This window comes from Pelophylax lessonae, assembly GCF_965119305.1.
Source record: "Pelophylax lessonae genome assembly, chromosome: 4".
NCBI lineage: Eukaryota > Metazoa > Chordata > Amphibia > Anura > Ranidae > Pelophylax > Pelophylax lessonae.
Window position 1 is genome coordinate 564,135,630 of NC_138771.1, and position 21,359 is coordinate 564,156,988.

General features: G+C 43.9%; 1 protein-coding gene across 1 annotated transcript in view; it reads right to left on the minus strand.

Moving 5' to 3' along the window:
* Positions 1–18,597: 18,597 nt before the first annotated feature.
* The window catches only part of LOC309553960 (chromaffin granule amine transporter-like), a 67,767-nt gene continuing 65,005 nt past the window's right edge, over positions 18,598–21,359 (minus strand). Inside the window, exons 14-15 of the mRNA XM_082255471.1 lie at positions 19,289–19,422; positions 18,598–19,210 (exon numbers count right to left, since the gene is read on the minus strand). Coding sequence (XP_082111597.1) covers positions 19,070–19,210; positions 19,289–19,422 — 275 coding nt within the window. The 3' untranslated portion in view covers positions 18,598–19,069. The remainder of the gene's footprint in view (positions 19,211–19,288; positions 19,423–21,359) is intronic.

Genomic DNA, 21,359 nt, shown 5'->3' on the forward strand with positions numbered 1-21,359 from the left:
TTTTTTCCCCATTTTGGCGTGGAGTTCCCCCTCAAGATTCTCACAGAGTGGCGCCGCAAGTCGGATCACCCTGATCCAACTTGCGGTGCGACTTCCATTCAAATCAATAGGCTCCCATAGGGAACCATTGATTTTTAATGGAGGCAGAAAAAAACGCTGCTAAAAGCTACTGTGGCCAAACGTGCAATAACGCTAATGGAAAAAGCTACTGAAAGCACGTTTTTACAGCTGCTTTTTCCCGGCGTCAAGAAACAGCTTTGGAGCTCGTTTTTATGACGTCCTGTGTGCGTGGAGGCTAAAACTTCTGCAAAGTATTGTATATAGTTAAATGTTGAAAGTGTAGCACCCTCCTAAGTAGGTGCTAGGTAAAATATATTCATGACCCTGTTCTGCTTATCAGGAGGGTCTGAACTGTTAGTTAGCCTGTCACATGTTTCCAGGTTTGTCCTGTTGAGTCTGGGGAGTCTCCCCACTGTATCAAATGAGGGACCTTGTTGGGCAGTGGAGGACACATAGCCAATAGCACAGCAGGGTTTATGACTGTCCCAGTGGGTGGGCATTTCTGCAGTGCATCCTGGGATTGAGAATAAATCTGAGGGGAGCATGTGACAGGGGGACTTTGGGCAGGAAGCCAGGTCCCAGGAGGAGGTGACGGCTGTCTCTCCTTCTGTTGCTGAGAAGGTGGTCCAGGCAGTCGGCCTAGGGACCAGGGGTTGAGCTGTGCTGCAGAGGATCCAGTGTGTGCTGACCAAGTGGAGCTGCTGGGCAGGATTCTTCTGGAAAAACAGTATCGTGAGTACTCAAGTATCTGCCCAGGGGTCTACCTAAGAGAGGGGACCACTCCAGAGAGGTCAAGGGAATCAAGAATCCAGCTACCCAGTGTGTTAGAGTAAAGGGGGTTCCAAGTTGTGAAGCCCTGAAGATTTGGGGTTAAAGGGGGCACCAGGAAGGGCCCTGAAGTTGCTCAGCAGTGCAGTCTGCTATTAAAGTCAGCTACCTCAGGAAAGGAGTGCCTTAGGAAGCTAATAGGACTCTTTCACAGTCAAAGGTGAAATACAGTAAGCGGCCTAGCCGTGACTAGCTCAAACAGCGTTAATCAGCATTTATGAGATTGTCCCTGCTTGTTGTGCATAGTTTAGTTCTGTTGGAGTATCCCACTCATCCCTTCTCCTATCCAAGTTCCTAATAAAATCTAAAGACCAAAGAAACTGGACTGGTCCTTGTCTGAGGTAAAACACTTGGAAACATGACAGATTGTTCTACTGTTGCTAATTGTAACCCAGGGGAACCCGTCTTCAGCAGCTCCCTTGGGAGCAGTGCTACAAAAGTAAGATATTACTTTTAGTCCCCGTTCACACTAAGGCGACCTGTGAGGCGACCTGGTCGCCTCACAGGTCGCCGTAGGTCACCTTCCATAGGGAAGCTGTGGACCCGTTCTAATAGGAGCGACACAAGTCGCTCCGACTTAGAAAAAGGGTCCGGAGCTTCTTTGGGGCGACCCGGCGCGACCGTCATAGACTTCAATGTTATGAAGTCCGTGCCGGCCGCTCCGAGGTCGCGGCGCGCTGCTCGCACCGCGACCTCGGAGGTCGCCCCCCCAAATCGGATCGCCCCAGTGTGAACGGGGCCTTATTAATTAGAACACTTTGCATGTTTTGAATAAACATATTAATACAAACAAGATTAATGTGTATAAATAACAATCCGATGTTTGGTTACTCGGCTTCCTCATTCGAATCGAAAAAAAACTAACATTTTTGATTCAACCGTTTCAAAATTATAATTTCGAACATTTTGTATCGAGAAAAAAAAAAAACGGTAAATTTGAAGAAAATTCAAAAAATACATAGAACAAATTCCGAATACAAATCTTGTATATGAATTGAACGAATTTACCGAAACTAAATAACTAGACTAAATAACGAAAAAAAAAAAAAAATTTTTCACCATGCACATGTCTATAAATCAACCGTCATACTGTAAGCCCAGACTCTTACAGAAGCGCTTTGTAAGTGTCTCCTTACTGCTTCAGGGAAAGGCACTCATGGAGCTGCACTGCTGCTGTAAGTGCAGGAGTAAGGACCAGTCACCACCACCATAGGAGAGGAAGGACCCATGATGTCACTCTACTGACCAGAAGTATATATACTTCATTTATATTTAAAGTGCATGAGAGCTTTGGGGGAAGTAGGAGTGATGGTGGTGTGTGTGTGATTTTTGGGGTGGTTGTAGGAAGTCTTTAAAACCAAACTCCAGGATAAGCATATATATTCTAAATACAAGAGTCATGTGTATTCTTCCCTGAGGTGTGCTTTGTGTATTTCTTCCAGATCTGTGCAGTAATCCAGTGTGAAATTTTACCTCTTTGCAAGAGCTTCCTGTAATCAGACCAGTCACTGCTGCTCTCTCTCCTTGTGCAGGGTGACTGGTCTTGTCTCCGCCCCTCCTGTAGTTTTCTGCTGACCAATAGTGGGTGGAGCCTGCTGGAGAGTTCCTCCCCCCACTTGCCCAGAAGTCTGCAGTGCTGGCATTGTGATGGCAAGTCTTATTTTAGTTGGCCATTTAACCACTTCAACTCCGGAAGATTCACCCCCCCTTCCTGACCAGGCCCTTTTTCACGATACTGCTTTAACTGACAAATTCGTGGTCGTTCGACGCTGTACCCAAATAAAATTGTTGTCCTTTTTCCCACAAATAGAGCTTTCTTTTGGTGGTATTTGATCACCTCTGTGCTTTTTATTTTTTTTGCGCAAATTGACAATGACAATTTAAAAAAAAAAAGCAATATTTTTTACTTCAAATTTCTTTATCAATTTAGGAAAATATGTATTCTGATACATGTTTTTTGTTAAAAAAAAAATCCCAATAAGAGTATATTGATTGGTTTGTGCAAACGTTATAGCCTCTACAAACTATGGAGATAAATTTATGGACTTTTTATTTGTTTTACTAGTGTTTGCGGCGATCAGCCATTTTTAACGGGACTGCAACATTGCGGCAGACAAATCTGACACTAAATGACACTTTTTGGGGACCAGTGACACCAATACAGTGATCAGTGCTAAAAAAAATGCACTGTCACTGTACTAATGACACTGACAGGGAAGGGGTTAACATCAGCGGCTATCAAAAAGTTAAATATGTTCCCTGGGGGTTCTTTCTTACTGTGTGGGGGATGGTTTAACTGAAGGAAGACAGAGATTCGTGTTCCTGCTTAGCAGAAACACAAGATCTCGGTCTTCTTTACTAGCAGAATAGCGATCGTCCTTGTTTACATAGGCAGACCGCCGTTCTGCCTCTCTCGGAGCGATCGTCTGGTTTCCATCGGATCCGCCGTACCTGCTGATTGGTGCGCGCCCCAGAGCCGAAGAAAACAGTCACATACAAGTACGTGATGTCACGCTGAAGGGCCGTCCTGCCACAGTATATGTACTTGGGGGGTCCTTAAGCGGTTATTATAACACAACAACTACAAATTGCTGGAAATTTCACTAAACTAATCTAAGAAAAGTATTAAAATGCCTTTAAAGCAATATACAGTATGTTATATGTGGTTTTATATTTTTTTTCTGGAGCTAATATTACTTTTAATTGAGAGTCACATGTTCACAAACTGGCGGCGCCCAACTGCTGTTTGCACAAGGTGTAGGGCATAGTAAGGTATGGTCTGTGCAAACAGCAGCTTGACAGTATAGTGCTAGTAGTATACTATAGTATAGTACTAGTGCAAAGAAACCACAGACCATAATAAACACATCTTGTATTTACGTTCCCTTGACAATAGGATTATCAATTGTGCTAAAAAAGGTGTGACTGACACTGCGTTATCTAAGGAGCTCTTACCCTGGTACACACAATGAGATTATCAGATGGATGATCATGGTTTTTTTTTGTATAATAGTCTCCATAACAAAAATGAGGGGGTAACTAAAGTTATGAAAATTCTCGTAGGACAGAATAAAAATTTGGCAGTGATGTAACATATTGTATATTGTTTTATAGCATTTTTGGATTTAAACTGTACTGATTAAATGAAAATCAAACAATTTGGTATCGTACAAGGAACGTTTTCCTACTTGTCCTATCGGATAATTTGCACGACCTGTCCTGATCATCTCTCGAAAGCTCTGGGCTAATGATCAGAATATCGTACAATCAAAAGCGGTATTTTTCATACAATTTTCTAATTGTGCGTACTAAGAGAAAGTTTGACAGACAACAAATTCAAGGAAAAGGTGACGTTTTGCGATAGCATAAATGCAAAGCTCAAACTGTATTTTTTAGGCCAAAAAAAAAAAAAAGAAGAGTGAAGTCCATCTCTGCACTGCATGTGCTTTTCGCAGCGTTCATAAGTATCTAGTGGAAATAGATTTTGTAGCAATTAATAATTTGTATCCGCAGTCAAATCCATATTACAGCTATGTCCATTTACCCTGCGGTACACTATATTACCAAATGTTTTGGGACACCTGCCTTTATGTGAACATAAACTATGATGGCATCCCAGTCTTAGTCTATAGGGTTCAATATTGAGCTGCTCCCCCCCCCCCCCACCTGCCCCTTTGTAGCTATATCAGCTCTGGGAAGGCTGTCCACGTGGTTTAGGAGTGTGTATATTTGTGAGGTCAGGCACTGATGTTGGGGAGAAGGCCTGGCTCCCAGTCTCTGCTCTAATTCATCCCAAAGGTGTTCTATCGGGTTGAGGTCAGGACTCTGTGCAGGCCCATCAAGTTCTTCCACCCCAAACTCGCTCATCCATGTCTTTATGGAGCTTGCTTTGTGCACTGGTGTGCAGTCATGTTGGAACAGAAAGGGGCCATCCCCAAACTGTTCCCACAAAGTTCCCACAAAAGGGAGCATGAAATTGTCCAAAATGTCTTGGTATGCTGACACCTTAAGAGCTCCCTTCATTGGAACTAAGGGGCCAAGCCCAACCTCTGAAAAACAACCCCACACCATAATGTATGACCATAGTGTATGACCTGGCTTGGCAGACGACTCTCCTGGCTCTCAACCTCGCATCGGCAGACGATCCCACATCGGCAGACAACCCGGCATCGGTAGACTACCCACTTCTGGACTAGACCCCGGCTTGGATGACTACATGCTTCTGGACTTGACCCCAGCTTGTTCCTGCTCTCACTTCCTCACTCTTGCTGTGCAATTATTGTTGTTTGCTACAATAAACTGCTTTATTTTACCTGCATCCCTGTGTGGTCTAGTTTCCTGGCACCCTGACACCTGCACAGAGTCCTGACCTCAACCCCATAGAACACCTTAAGGATGAATTAGAGCAGAGACTGCAAGCCAGGCCTTCTCGTCTAACATCAGTGCCTGACCTCACAAATGCAATTCTGTAAGAATAATTAAACATTCCCATAGACACACTTCTAAACCATGTACACAGCCTGCCCAGAAGAGTTGAAGCTGTTATAGCTGCAAAGAGTGTGAAAACTCAATATTGAACCCTACAGACTAAGACTAGGATGCAATTAACCACTTGCCTACTGTGCACTTAAACACCCTTCCAGGCCAATTTTCAGCTTTCAGCGCTCGCACACTTTGAATGACAATTGCGCGGTCATGCTACACTGTACCCATATGAAATTTTTATCATTTTTTTCACACAAACAGAGCTTTCTTTTGGTGGTATTTAATCACCTCTGGGTTTTTTATTTTTTACAAAAAAAAAGAAAAAAGACAGAAAATTTTGAAAAAAAAAAAAGTTTTTCTTATTTTCTGCGAGTAAATTTTGAAAATAAAATTTTCTCCCTCACTGATGTGCGCTGATGAGACTGCACTGATGGGCACTGATAGGCTGGACTGATGGGCACTGATGAGGTGGCACTTATGGGCACTGATGAGGAGGTACTAATATGCCGCACTGATGAGCACTGATAGGCGGCATTGATAGTCGGCACTGATAGGCGGCACTGCTGGGCACTGAGAGGTGGCACTGCTGGGCACTGAGAGGTGGCACTGCTGGGCACTGAGAGGCGGCACTGATGGGCGGCACTGATGGGCACTGATAGGCGGCACTGATGGGCACTGGCGGATGGCACTGATGGACACTGACGGGTGGCACTGATGAGCACTGATGGGCGGCACTGATGAGCACTGATGGGCAGCACCATCAGTGCCCACACTCAGTGCCCATAGTGCTGCCAGTCAGTGCTCATCAGTGCCTAGATGAGCAGGCACTGATGGGCACTGACTGGCAGCACTATGGGCACTGATTGTGGGCATTGATGGGGGCACTGATGGCAGGCACTGTGGGCACTGATGGGGGGGCAATGTGTGTGTTTTTTTTTACCTTTAGTAATCAGGGCACTGGTGATCAGTGCCCTGATTACATTTCTCTGTGTCCCCAGCGGCTGTCGGCTCCCCCTCCTTCCTCACACTGCAGTGTCTGTGTGAGGAAGGAGCGCCGGCGATGAGAGATGATCTCATATGTTTACATATGAGATCATCTCTCATTGGACGGCTTGATCACGTGGTGAATGGCCGCTGTGATTGGCCATTCACCACGATCTGTGATCGGCCGTGTCCAAGGGACACGGCCGACACAGATTCTCCCCAATGCGTGCTCGCGGGAGCGCGCGGGGGGCGTGTCACTGGAGGCCGTTTAAAAACGGCCTCCCGAAAATTAGAGTCCGCGCTGCAGCCGTATATAGGCTGTAGCGCGGATGGGAGAAAGTTAAAGTTCATGTGCGTGTAAAGGCAGACATCCCAGTTCTTTTGGTAATATAGTTATGTACTGTATGTTCTTAATGCTCCCTTTACTAAATGCCAATAGCCAGGTTATTGTTTTAGTATTGCAGATTTTTGTCTGTACCGCATTGGGGTTGATTTACTAAAAGCAAAGAGGCTCCTCACTTTGCAAGAACATTTTTTACTTAGTTTAGTGAATGAGGTGAAGGTTTGCCGACTTCCATCATCCAATCATGTGCAAGCAAAAATACTTTTTTTCCTTGTATGTGATTGGGTATTCTGTGCAAAGTGAATTTTCTCTACAATCATTAAGCGAAGGGAAAGTTTGTCTTTCAAAGTGAAAAAAATCTCTTGCAAACCGAGCAGCCTATTTGCCCTTAGTAAATCAACCCTATTGCTTAAGATCTTTGCTATATAGACTGTAATGATATCACGTACTGGACACATGAAAAGCTGTAGCAAGCAGCCATGTTGTTCAGTTATCATAGTAAGCCATATCAGTCTTGCAGAACAGTTACACATTGCCGCAGTGATATTACCCCCTCCCTCCTCCTTTAATTCATGGAATGCATAGGTTTTACACTTCAAAACAGCCATTATCTCAACTCAGAGACATCAGAAACCAGCGCTTAGGCCTGGGCAGAGCTGTAAACCACTAATTGAGTCCTGGCAGGATGTCTGTTTCTTCTGTCCAGGCCTATCGTAAAACTATGACCAAATCCATTAAGAATACCCAGAACTAGTGGGGATCGTATAGGCAATCAGAGAGCTCTGCCCAATTCAAAACTTAACAAATCCACACATGATTCATAAACTCAGACAGGAACATGACACATTAACAATACCTATACATTTAAATGAGAAATGTTGTACTGAACTAAATAAGGTCATACATGAACACACTAGCACATATAGAAGGGAAGAGAGCTGTCAGATATTCCCTGGATGACAAGTTTATCTGAGCTACCCAGTGTTTAGTATCCCTGGACGTGAAATTAAATGCTGAACAATAATCTATCAGTTTCAAGAATGCAACTGGTACAAATTGGAAGATATGATAAGTGGTATAAAAATGTCAGTAGAGGAGGGACCCAATATTGTCATGAACCCAGGACAGGCCATGGACACTCCATTTTATTGGTCAGGGACATCTGTCAACAACCCTTTGAACACAGAGAAAAAAGGGAGACCTAACCAGTTGAGAGAGTTCTCATGGTACCATCAAAGCAGGAACATCTGTCAAGGTTGAGAACCGATAACACCTGGCTCATCGACTGAACTCTGATAACACCCAGGACATTGACTGCAAGTATTCTTTTTCCACAATTCTACCTTTTTCTTCTATTGTTGAATTATGTCTCTATTTCTTTGAAACATCTTTTTTCTGTAAATATTTTATTTGCACCAACTTTGACCTTTTCATTATTAAAACCATATTTTGAAAAGTGTTAACCTTGTCCCTTAGCTCTTAATGCAAGCTAACAAAGAACCTGTCTCTTGAAGAGTGCTACTGTATAAAATAAATCCTATGAACATACCTGTTTGTGGTGACAGTGTGTGGTACAGACGATTATTCTGAAATCATAATTGGTATTGCTAGAATTACGAGCCTTCTCCTGCTCGGACCAAACGGAGGTGGTGGCATTTAAAGGGGTAATTGCCTAATTAGCCCAGTGACAATTGCTCTCAGCCTGCTGGCACCTAGATTGTGGTCCCGCGAGCTGGAAAATCTTTGTGCAGGGTGCAGCTGAGAGATGTCACATAGACATCTTCTGATGTTTAGTCAGCTATACTTTGTCATACTGGGATATTGAAATGAAGACTGAGTACTATATTGTAGGTTGAAGCTCTTTATTGTATACTTGTACAGACAAAAAAAAAAAAAAAAGATCTTCCTCTTTCTTTTAGCAATTTTTCATTATGTGCGTACACTGCTTCTGACCCTCAGATGCCGAGAATGGAGCCACATGCCATGGATGATGTAACTGTTTGCATGTTTAGGAACACCATCCTTAGTGGCACTCCAGCGGCTATAGAGGAGTGACACGAGACCTGGAAGAAGCGGCAAAGAAGACAGCAGCAGTGGAGGATGGCGTAGCAATTGTTAGCCTGGCCCTGCCAACACTAGAAGAGAGCACACTAGCAGGTAAGTGAGTATACTATGATGGCAGTAGCATAAAAACAAGCTTTTGGTGGGCTTCGTAAGGTTTTTAGTAGCTTGAACACTGCCAAAATTAATCCTTTGGCCTGATGCAATATGCAAATTCTTGGTAGTGTCAAGAGCTAGCCCATTATTCCCCGCTTCGCACTGTTGATGAGCTGATCAGAATTTGTGGGACGTGGCACGCCAGACTATGATTCCACCAGGAAGTGTCAAGATTTCCATGTTACAGCAGCGAGGAATCTGGGGCAACTAAGATGCTTGAAGAATCATCTACAAATAAGTGCACATGCCGATAGATGCTTGCATTGTAATGACAGTACATTCATGGTACTGACAGGCTGACTTGAATGGTTATGTCAACTAACACCGTAATCCCTCCCCATCCCTTGGTCCTTGCTGTGCTTACTACCCTGGGTGACGAGCTGTCAGTGCCCATGTAGCTGGTGTACCAGTCTTGGGATTTTAAATCCATGTTCTTCTCCCTCTTCTCTGTGCATCGATTCCAGGACAGATCAGAGCAGCGCTCTGTGCTGGCACTTACCAATTAAAATCGCTCTGATGTGTCCTGGAAGCCTGCAGAAAGAAGAGGGAGAAGAGCGGGGACTGGTAAATCCCCCGATGGCTACACCCGCTTTGTGGGCACTGACAGCTCATCACCCATGGAGGTAAGTAGAGCAGGGACTGGGGGGAGTTTGGAGGATGTACGGTAATTATTCTTCTTTTTGTTTTTTTTCTGAAAAGGTGAACTTATGTAATGTAATGGATATGAGAGGGGGTATTTTATACTCTTTTCTGCATCTACATCTGCCTTAGAGCTATGCGCAGGCAGCCTATGGAAGTGGATGCAGATGCAGCGGCTGCATGGACACAGCTGCATGTCAAAATTTGACATGCGTGCACAAGCGGGTACATAGATCGGAATCAGTGGCGTGTCAGGGTGTTCACTGCACATGGGTCCAGTGGGGGGGGGGGCACTCTGTGACCCACACTGTACCCATGGTTGATCCCCTGGTTCAAAGTGGGGGATGAATGGTGCGGTGGGGGGGAAACAGTTGCAAGCACTGATCTCCATTTTCAGCTGAAAGAAGCTTATCCTCCTCTCCTTCCTGCAGGCTGTCAGCTGAAAAGCTATACAAGGAAATCAGTGCTTGCAACTGTCCCTCCCGCCACACCGATAATCCCTGACTGTCCTCCTCCTCCGCCCCCCCGTGTCCTCCTCCTCCGGCCCCCGCCCCCATGTCCTCCTCCGGTCCCCTGTGTGCTCCTCCTCCGCCCCCCTCTCTTCCCTCCTCTCCTGCCGTCTGCTGTGGGGGAAGTCAGGATGGAGAGTGGAGGAAGGAGTCGGTAAATGTGAAATTTACCGGCCCCTTCCCTTTTCTGAATTGGACACAGTGAGCAATCGCTACCGGTGGCCCCTGTGTCCTTTCATACCTAAGCATAGCATGTGTTTATTCTGCTTCAGTTTATGAACAGGAGCCTCTGTCTCCTGTTCATTCATTTTCAATGCTGAGGCTACAGAGAAAGGGACTGAGGAATCTCTGTCCCCAGTCCCTTTCTCTGTCTCAAAGGTCAGGGGTCTAAACCCCATATTTCTCACTAACAGGGCTGATAAAAAAAAAAAAAAATGCAATAAATATTAAAAAATGTAATTGCGAAAAAATGATAAAAAATAAATTTGTAAAATTTGTAAAAAAAAGTAAACAAAAAACTACTGACACCACCCCCGCCCTACTGACACTGTCTATTGCCCCCCCCCCCCCCCCCAAAAAAAAACATTGTGAAAAAAAAAAGACAATTTAAAAATTGTAAAAAAATAAAGACATACAACACATACAAATAAAAAACGAATGACACCTTTCACTGCTCTACTGACACTGTCCACTGTCCCATACCACCCCCCAACCCCTTTCCCCAAAAGCGCTGTGATATAAAAAATATTTAAAAATGATTTAAAAACATAATAAAACACAATAAAAACAAAATTATAAAAAATAATAGATAATAAAATAATAAAAACAAAAACTACAGATACTGCCCTACTGACACTGTCCACTACCCCCCCCCCCAATCATAATAGAAAAATAAATTGTAAAAAATAATGAAAATTAAAAGATTCTGACACTGGCCATTGCTCCACTAACAACACCCACTGGCCCCCCAAAAAGATGATAAAAATAAAAATACAAAAAAATGTAATCATAAAAAAATAATAAAAATAATTAATAAAAAATAAAGAACTACTGACACCGTTCACTGCCCTACTGACACCATCCTGCACATACTACGCACCGTCATACACTCCACACTTCTCTCCTGCACATTATACCTACCACCATACACTCCATACTACTCTCCTGTACATACTACCTACCACCATACACTCCATACGACTCTACTGCACATACTACCTACCACCATACACTCCATACTACTCTCCTGTACATACTACCTACCACCATACACTCCATACGACTCTCCTGCACATACTACCTACCACCATACACTCCATACTACTCTCCTGCTTATACGACCCACCTATATAAACTCTGCACTCCTCTCCTGTACATACTACCCACCAGTGGCGGCACCAGCATAGCGGGCGCCAGGGCGCCGCCCCCCTACCCCTAAAAAAAAGAAGAAAAAAAAATAAAAAAAAAATGACAAAGCGAACAAATAAAGTTTTACAAAAAAAAAAATTGGGTTCGCCGGCCTTTGTAATGGAAGTGGTGGCTAGGGGGGGGGGGGGTTACGTCCCAGAAGAGGCACCGATCGGCAGCCTTCTGGGGGCGTAACCCGATCGCAAGTGCTTGCGATTGGACACCCCCACTTTCGGATATCCTGGCTGTGATTGGTCCAGTCTCCAGCCTGGACCAATCATCATCCAGGACATCCGATCCCTGACGTCACAATGGGGGCGGTGCCGGTGCGTGAGTCAGTCACTCACCGTCACCGCCGCTCAGAGGACGAGGGAGAAGCCGCTCTCCTTCCCGCCGCCGCAGAGAGGACGGACTGGATTGAGGAGGGAAGAACCCGCCGCCGCCGCCGCCAGGTAAGTGCATTAAATTGAAGGGAGCACGCACGCTGCACTCTGCATTGATTGGGGGACAATGCTGTGGGCACTCTGCATTTATTGGGGTACATTGCTGTGGCACTCTGCATTTATTGGGGTACAATGCTGTGGGCACTCTGCATTGATTGGGGGACAATGCTGTGGGCACTCTGCATTTATTGGGGGACAATGCTGTGGGCACTCTGCATTTATTGGGGTACAATGCTGTGGGCACTCTGCATTGATTGGGGGACAATGCTGTGGGCAGTCTGCATTTATTGGGGGACAATGTTGTGGGCACTCTGCATTTATTGGGGTACAATGCTGTGGGCACTCTGCATTTATTGGGGTACAATGCTGTGGCACTCTGCATTTATTGGGATACAATGCTGTGGCACTCTGCAATCATTGGGGTACAATGCTGTGGGCACTCTGAATTTATTGGGGTACAATGCTGTGGCGCTCTGCAATCATTGGGGTACAATGCTGTGGCACTCTGCAATCATTGGGGTACAATTCTGTGGCACTCTGCAATCATTGGGGTACAATTCTGTGGCACTATGCAATCATTGGGGTACAATTCTGTGGCGCTCTGCATTTATTGGGGTACAATGCTGTGGGCACTCTGTATTTATTGGGGTACAATGCTGTGGCGCTCTGCATTTATTGGGGTACAATGCTGTGGGCACTCTGCATTTATTGGGGTACAATGCTGTGGGCACTCTGCAATCATTGGGGTACAATGCTGTGGGCACTCTGCATTTATTGGGGTACAATGCTGTGGGCACTCTGCAATCATTGGGGTACAATGCTGTGGCACTCTGCAATCATTGGGGTACAATTCTGTGGCACTCTGCAATCATTGGGGTACAATGCTGTGGCACTCTGTAATCAGTGGGGTACAATTCTGTGGCACTCTGCAATCATTGGGGTACAATGCTGTGGGCACTCTGCAATCATTGGGGTACAATGCTGTGGGCACTCTGCATTTATTGGGGTACAATGCTGTGGGCACTCTGCAATCATTGGGGTACAATGCTGTGGCACTCTGCAATCATTGGGGGACAATGCTGTGGGCACTCTGCAATCATTGGGGACAATGCTGTGGCGCTCTGCAGTGATTGGGGACAATGCTGTGGCGCTCTGAATTGAAAGGGGCATGCATGCTGAACTCTGCATTGTGGGGGCACAGCACAGTGTTCATTGCATTGAAGGGGGCACAGCACAGTGTTCATTGCATTGAAGGGGGCACAGCACAGTATTCATTGCATTGAAGGGGGCACAGCTTCAAAGTCACGCAATTTTTTTACTGCGTTTTTTGGCGCGAAGCAATACCTATTACATTTTTCTTTTTGCGCCCCCCCCCAAAAATTTTGAGCACCAGCCACCACTGCTACCCACCACCATACACTCCATACTACTCTCCTGCACATACTACCAGGCTACCACCATACACTCCATACTACTCTCCTGCACATACTACCCACCGCCATGCACTCCATACTACTCTCCTGCACATACTACCAGGCTACCACCATACAATCCATTCTACTCTCCTGCACATACTACCAGGCTACCACCATACACTCCATAATACTCTCCTGCACCTACTACCTACCACCATACACTCCATACTACTTTCCTGCACATACTACCTACCACCATATACTCTATACTACCCTCCTGCACATACTACCCACCCCCTTTAAGCCACACCCAATATTTAACACAATTTAAGCCATGCCTACACTTTGCCGCGGCACACTACAAACACTGCATTTTTTTTTTTAATCAATGACTAGGGCCCACTTTTTATCTTGCACACAGGCCCACTGATTTCATGATACACCCCTGATCATAATGTATTTGGATCCATGTGCCTGCTCCTACAAACATGTCAAATGTTGACATGCAGCTGCTGTGCCTGCATCCACTTTTATAGGCTGCCTGTGCACAGTTCCAAGGCAGATGTAGATGCAGAAAACAGCGTCTCAGCATGTGGGACAGGTGTAATCACTTATATAAATGAGCCCTTGTCTTCCTCCCCTTGCTTATCACCTTCCCTTCACTCCCCTTCTTTTACCTTCAGTGTGTTGTGACTGCATCTGCTAGTAGAGGCCTGGGGCAGTCATTCCAATCATAATATAATTATAATTTATTAGACTAAAGAGCACACCTGTTTAGGGAAAAACAGAGCGGAGAGAAAGATAAATCAGAAGTGGGCCTGAATCAAGACAGTAATTTGACATTGAGGGCTTGAGCACACGATCTCAACAAGGAATTGTTTAGTGCATGCATCTGATGCCTGGAGTTCAGAGTATGCAAATTGTCCTGAGCATAGTACGCATACAGCATGTGAGCACTTAGCTCTACAGCACCCCAAACTAAAAATAATACACACGGCATTATCTAGTGATAATATGCCTGATTCCATTTTTCGGAACATAAATTGGATTCCACTGTTTTTGTTATAAATAAGCCCTTTTTGTGATATATTTGTCCTAAAGCTTTAGGCTAGCTGCAAATGTTAGTATAACTATGAACATAAAGTCCCATAATGACCATTTTGTTTATATTGTGCTATTTAGTAATTATTTGGAGATTCCTTACAGGGGGCTTACAGTGACAATTAGCCCTGTGTCCCATTAGGTTACTTTTTCTTCCCTTTTTTTTATAGACACAACAGGAAGTTAGAGGAAATCCCAAGGTGAGGGGAATTCCCTTTTCCTGACAGCTCAATGACAGCAAAGCTGGGTGAGCTCCTGCCCACCCCCTACATGATCAGGACATATCATTATATTGTCAGCATACCCTAGCCTTGGCGTTCCTTTTTCTTCTTCCTATGGTCAGAACAAGTGGCACCTTCGCTCCTAGCTGGTCCAGTGGCTAAGTAAAAAGAGAAGGATGAATCCCTTCAACAGGGACACAAACAGCAATAAAAATCTGAGGGCCAACCCTTTCCCACTCTACCCATACCTAGGAAAAAGATTTTTCTAGAGAAATATTTTAGGGTATATCTAAAGATATTTTTTTTTCTAGTTTTGGATAGAGCTTTATAAGAATTAGAACTCCTGTCAACTTTTTATTGTTGTCTGTTTTTCTATTGCAAACTTCCCCCCCACATCCTGTCTGGTTAACAAGGTGTCCCCAGGACAGGAAGTGAGGAGACATCTCTTTAACGGAGCCTTGGAGGGCAGTAAAACCTGTTGGTAGGTCGAAACTTTCCCCACTTTATCCCAAACTAGAAAAAAAAGTTTTGCTCATAGATATACATTAAATTATTTGTAATTACTCCTTGATCAACCTCTTTCTGTTAAGCATTTATAGGAGAGCCCCAGAAAATATAATTGGAAAGGACAGTAAAAGGTAAGTGTAATACATTAAATACACCTACCTATGTACAATCCTTTCTGAGATACATCTCTGAAACTATGACTGTACAAATAGCTCAATGCCTATAGCCCAGTGATGGGGAACCTTGACACCCCAGATGTTTTGGAACTTTATTTCCCATGCTCATGCACTCTGCAGAGTAGTTGAGCATCATGGGAAATGTAGTTCAAAAACATCTGGGGTGCCAAGGTTCGCCATCACTGCTATAGCCTATAGGCTTCCTAATTCGTATCTCTTCTATTTTATTATGGCATTATCATGTTAGCATTGAGCTAATGATACCACTTCTCTCTGGGCACAATTTTTAGGAGAGCTGGATCTTAGGGGTAAGTGTAATTAACATGTTTCATTTACCTCCAACTACCTTTTCCATTGATATTTCATGAAGATCTCCTTTAAGACTCACTTGCTAGGCCAGTAGAGTAACAGTGCAGCATTAAAATTAAAATTATCTGTGTAAACTACTGAACTATTGAATGAACAGTGCAGAGACTGATTGCAGGGAATCAAAATTCAGTTTCTTTAAAACAATATTCAACCCCAAAACAAAAAAAGTAACATATCGCAGCTTACCAATCCTGAAATGTGGTGGTTGCATTCGTTTTCTATTTTAGGCATTTCTTACTTTACTTTCACCAGGTGATCAGTAAAACACTTTCCAGCCAGAAGACCGAGCAAAAAAAAAAAGGTTTCCTCCATCCACACATGCAAGGTAGATGGAGGAATCCTCCCCCTTGTGCCAGTCTATTCTGATAGCGGGTCTCCTGTGTTGTGAGAATACACTGATCAGTGGCTGCAGCCGGCTGATCAACAGGAGTTTCCCAAAGGTGCTGTTTGACAAAACTGAATAATTAGATAGACTGATCTAATTTTGGAGTGGGTGGAACTGCCATAGATGGATCGAAATTCGGTTGGTCCCTGCTGAACGTGCTGAATTTTGGTCAATCTATTGACAGCTTTAGGGGTTCGTTTTTCTTCTGCCTCTTCTCAATGCAGTGCTTTCAGGACAGAAAGCGCTAAACGGAGAAGTCAGAAGGATTTCAAATCCCTGGACTGCTGGACCAGCCATGGGGATACTGACAGAAAGTACAGCGGGTACCGCGTGAGGGGGGCTGGAGTGTGCAGTGTTAGTTCACCTTTACTTTTTTCTGTAAAGATGAACTAAAACTTTATCAAATTAACTCAAACAAACAATTTTAAACAGTCACAGCAACAGTTTTTTTTTTTACTTAAAGTTTTTACATAAATTAAGTTTTTACATAAATGAATAACAGTTGACTAGTGTAAGCACCCCTAACAGTGTTAATTGGTTTGTCATGACCCTCTAGCTGACTTTTGTTGGACAACTGTTAAAAATAATAGAGTTAATAGAGTTAATAGTAATAGAGCAGGATCAACAAATGAAAATAGATTAAAACGCCTAAAAAAATTCAAACAAAGGCAGCCATCACATCTAAGAATTGGTAAGCTGCAATATAATACATTTTTGTTTTGGGCTTCTTATCACTTTACTGTAAGTTGGACCAGTACAAGATAGAAGTATTATACAAAACCTCATTCACAAGGGAAAAACTGCCCAGTTCTTCAGTGACAGCCCCTAGCTGTTATAGTAGTGCTAGACACTAATGCTCCTTTCCACTGAGCGGTATGGTACGGTTCGGTACGGTACGCTATTTTTTCCGTTTCCATTGTGAATGGTACCCTAATTCCGAACCGTACCGTACCACTTTTTTGGGACCCTTTCGTTGGGGTACCAAGCACATTAGTACCGTACCAACAGGGTGGAGCTACACTCTGCAGAACTTTGATTGGTTGACAGAGAATCGTCTATCACAGCTTTCCTGCTACACCACGCCTATCATGAAAGTGTACTATTGGCAGTGGAAACGCAAGCTGTACCATTCTGAACCGTACCGTACTGAACCGAACCATACCGTACCACTCAGTGGAAACGAGGCACTTCTTCAAATACCTGCCCATTTCCTCCACTCTGTCATGATTGGTGGAAAACACCGCACCTTCATTTCAAACTAAGGGCCCTTTCACACAGGCGTTCAGCTTGTCTGTTTTTTCGTCTGTCCGCTACTGGATGAAAAATGCAATTCATTCCTATGGGCTTGGGGATGTAAAGGGATGATCATCTGTTTACATCTGCCTACACCCGTGTCTGTTCAGGTCCATTTAAAAAAAAAAAAAAAAAAAAAAACCTTTCCATTAAGGCCTTGTTCACACGGGTGTACTACAATGTACTACAACATACACCTGATCAAAGGCTGTGTTTTACCGGCATGGGAATGCATAGGTTTTCTGTTCATTCCCGTACAGACATACAACAGTTTGATGCTCCATCGACAACCGAGGTCATGGACCTGCTCAGCTGTCAAATTGGGTCCATGCAGCTGTTGCTTCCCAATCGACATGAAAGGGACTGCCTGCAAGGGGATGCATGGAACACCTGGGCATCCCCGTGTGGGCAAACATTATCCTCACGTGAGGCAGATCTGAATGGATGTAATCAGATGTCATCCATTTATGTCCATTCCATTTATGCCCATTTTTAGGCAATAAACATTCTTATTCATACTTTTGTCACCTATGACTCGTTTCTGCAACAACTAAAAAAAGAAAACAGATATAAACTGATGTTAATTTAAAGAGGACCTTCAGCCAGGTTTCCAAAAATTAAAAGTCAGCGACTACAAAAGCTGTATTTGTTTACCTATAATAAACAGAAACTCACCTGTCTAGGAATCCAGCACATTTCTCACCAGGCCAGTTCTTTGCCAGTCTTCAGGTCTCTGGTGCCAGCAGGTTAACCAAAAAAAGCTGGCTGTGACTTCTTGCGCAAGCCACACTGCTCCCTGTGAATGGTCCAGAATCCTCTTGGGAACTGTGACATATCCCAGAAGGTTATGGGCGGGGGGCCAAATGTTCATTAATGGGTACCTGCTTTCCCAAAAAATAAAATATTCCAAATATGGCAAAGGATGGGGGAGGAATGGAAGAGCGGAACTTCCCCTTTTGGGCGAAGTTCCACTTCAAGTGAACTTAAAGTGCAAACTAATGTAACCGGAATCTGTATACATCAGATGTGACTGATGATGCCTGTGTGAAAGGACCCTTAGGGAGCATGAACTATTTTTTCCTAAATCAGCTCAAAATGATGCCAATGAACTGGCACAGCAGAACTAATAGAGTGGGATTTACAGGAGGAATCACAATAATTATCAGATAGATGGATGGATTTGCAAGAATTAAAAGAGAGATGGACAGTCATCTCTCTTCTTGCTGGATGTTGACTGATGGACCATATATAATCCATGTAGCATGAAGACTTCCATAACATATTGTATACTGCTTTAATTTTTGTGGGTATTATCCTTGCTGCTATTATCTTTTATATAGTGCCATGATCTTTCGTAGCACTTCACATCAGGGTAATACTTACATAACATTAGTGGGGAGAAAAGGCGCAGAGTTTGCAGGAAATAGCGCCATCATTAGCAAATGTCTACGACGGCATAAACCCTAAATGTGGATTGGTCTGGAATGGCTGTAATCAAGGCAGAAGTGAATGGGTCAGGGAAGAATGGATATTTTTGATGATTGCATTATTTTCTTGAGAACATGACATAATGTTCTAATAGCGAATTTGTTTTTCCACAGTGCTGACCAATGAGAGTTGCTGTTGGAAGAGTAACAGTCTGCAGGCTTCTAAGTGTACTCCATTACAACTATTGTTGTAAAATTGGTCAATGGGGTATCTTTCCGGTTCTGTTGTGGATAACACTGTCTTCCTCCTCACTGCTGTGGTCAGAAAGTGGCAGATCTGGAGCATTACTCTGAGTCATGTAAGTCCTTGTCTGCATGGAGCATTCCTGGTTTATAATAGCCTACAGATTGGAGACAATTTATTAGAAGCGGTTTTGTAACTGGGACAATGTGAAACTAAAAATTGTGACTTCTCTTACCAGTTTCTCTTCTCTAGCTGGTGGATTGCGCAGAAAGAGACAGAGAGGTGCATAGATGATATTTAAAACTCCAATGATGACCATTAACCATGGAAATCCTATGGCCTTTGCAATGGCTCCTCCAGTCGAAGGTCCTAAAATTGCAATCATCTAAAGGTTACGGAAGCCTATTTAGGTGTTTGATGAATTTCTAATCATATATATATATATATATATATATATATATCAGTGCATGAGTTTATTCAGTAAAACATAACATCCACGGACAATGCAGCATGGACCATTTGCATAAATAGGGTACAAATTTCTCAGTGGACAATTCTTTAAAACAAATTTTGTTTTGCAGCTAGCCCCAATTAGAGCTTCATTGTATGCTACATGAGAGCCATATTACACTCCTTTACAACACATAGGTGTTATTAAATTTGAAGAAAAGCCTAACTTTTCCTAGAAATGTCCCCACCCCACTCTCCTCATCCTACCTATCCTGCTTACTCTGTATTAAAAAAAAGCTGTGTGCTTAGCTATTTTTAATCTGCTCGGTTCTGGTCACGTGATCCTTAAGCTCCTGCTCCCCTGTGTAAGGGAGCACTCGACAGTGGCTGTGAATTCCAAGTGCCATGACGTCACTCATAGGCTCCCATGGCCCAGCTTTGGGGCTCCCTCCTCTTCCTTGCAGCAGTCGCTCACTGACACATCTTCCAATTTCCCTAATTTCAGTTTGGAGAGTTTCTTATTAGGGCATAATCACTGCAGCACAATTAGATGACTCCTTGTACTACTTCCTCTCTCCACATCTTAAGGGGAAGCAGCACAGTGATAAGCTCATCTGTCTGTCACACTGCTTTATATTTCTATCAGCACGGTTGTAAGGGGGGGCTATCATTGGGCATGTGTTGGCACCAAACTGTACAAGTCCCCGCTCTGCTTCGCCTCAAATAGGACTAGCACCCACCTCTGGTTGAGAAGCTCTCCACAATATTGTGTCATACTCCCAGCCAGAGGCCTTAAAGGATAAGTTTACCTCTTCGGGCAGAATTTAACTTTTCATAATAAATAACGTAATGTAAAGGCATAATTTTCACTTTCAAGCCCCATTCACACCTAGAGTAGTGGGAATGCATGCTTTTTGGCTTGTTTTTCCAGTGACACAAATAGGGCAGCCTGTTGATCTCAATGGGCTGCACTAGGGATCGACCGATTATCAGCAAAGCTGATATATCGAGGGCCGATAAGCACTTTCCCCGATATATTGGAATCAGCCACCAAAGTGACCGATATTGCCGATATTTTGGAAAGTGCTTGTACCAGAGTGATGCCTGCAGCTAGAGGCATCACCCTGGTACCGGCGTCCATAGCCTGAAGGTCGGCTGTCTTGTAATGACAACCGATACGGCTGAGAAGCCGCTCGGCTGTCATTACAAGGAGCGGGAGGGGATGCCCCCACTCCCGCCGCCTTCTGCGGCTCACCCAGGTCTCCGGTCCCACCGGGAGACCCGGGCTACCAGCCTGCATGGCCGCCGAAGACCCGATCAAAGCTGCATTCGGCTCTGAAGTGATGTGATGACATTACTTCCGGGTACTGGTGCCAGATTAAAAAAAATGACAGCATTCAAAACAGCCAAACTTGGCGTTTTGAATGCTTTTAAGTGCAAAGGAGGGGTTTGGGGACTTTTAGACCGCCAGATCCCTCCACAAGATTACCTGTCAAGTAAAAAAAAAAAAATAAATACATTTTTTTAAATGTACGAAAATATCGGCCCATATCAGCCGATACCGATACACGATGACCAAAATATCGGTATTGGCAATGAAAAAACGATATCAGTCAATCCCTAGGCTGCACTACACATGGGAATGTAGTTTGTGGGACATTTTTCCACTTTTTTTATTGCATTTGTCACCTGTTATTTTGAAGTAGCAAGAGTTTGGTGTGCTGTTAACAATAATGACACTGAAAGCACAACTAGTTAATTTTAGGTATAAGTGTGGCCATACATTATACAATCTGATTGTACAATCTCTGTACAATCTCTTTTAGACTTACCACAAACTATATAATAGGAGGACA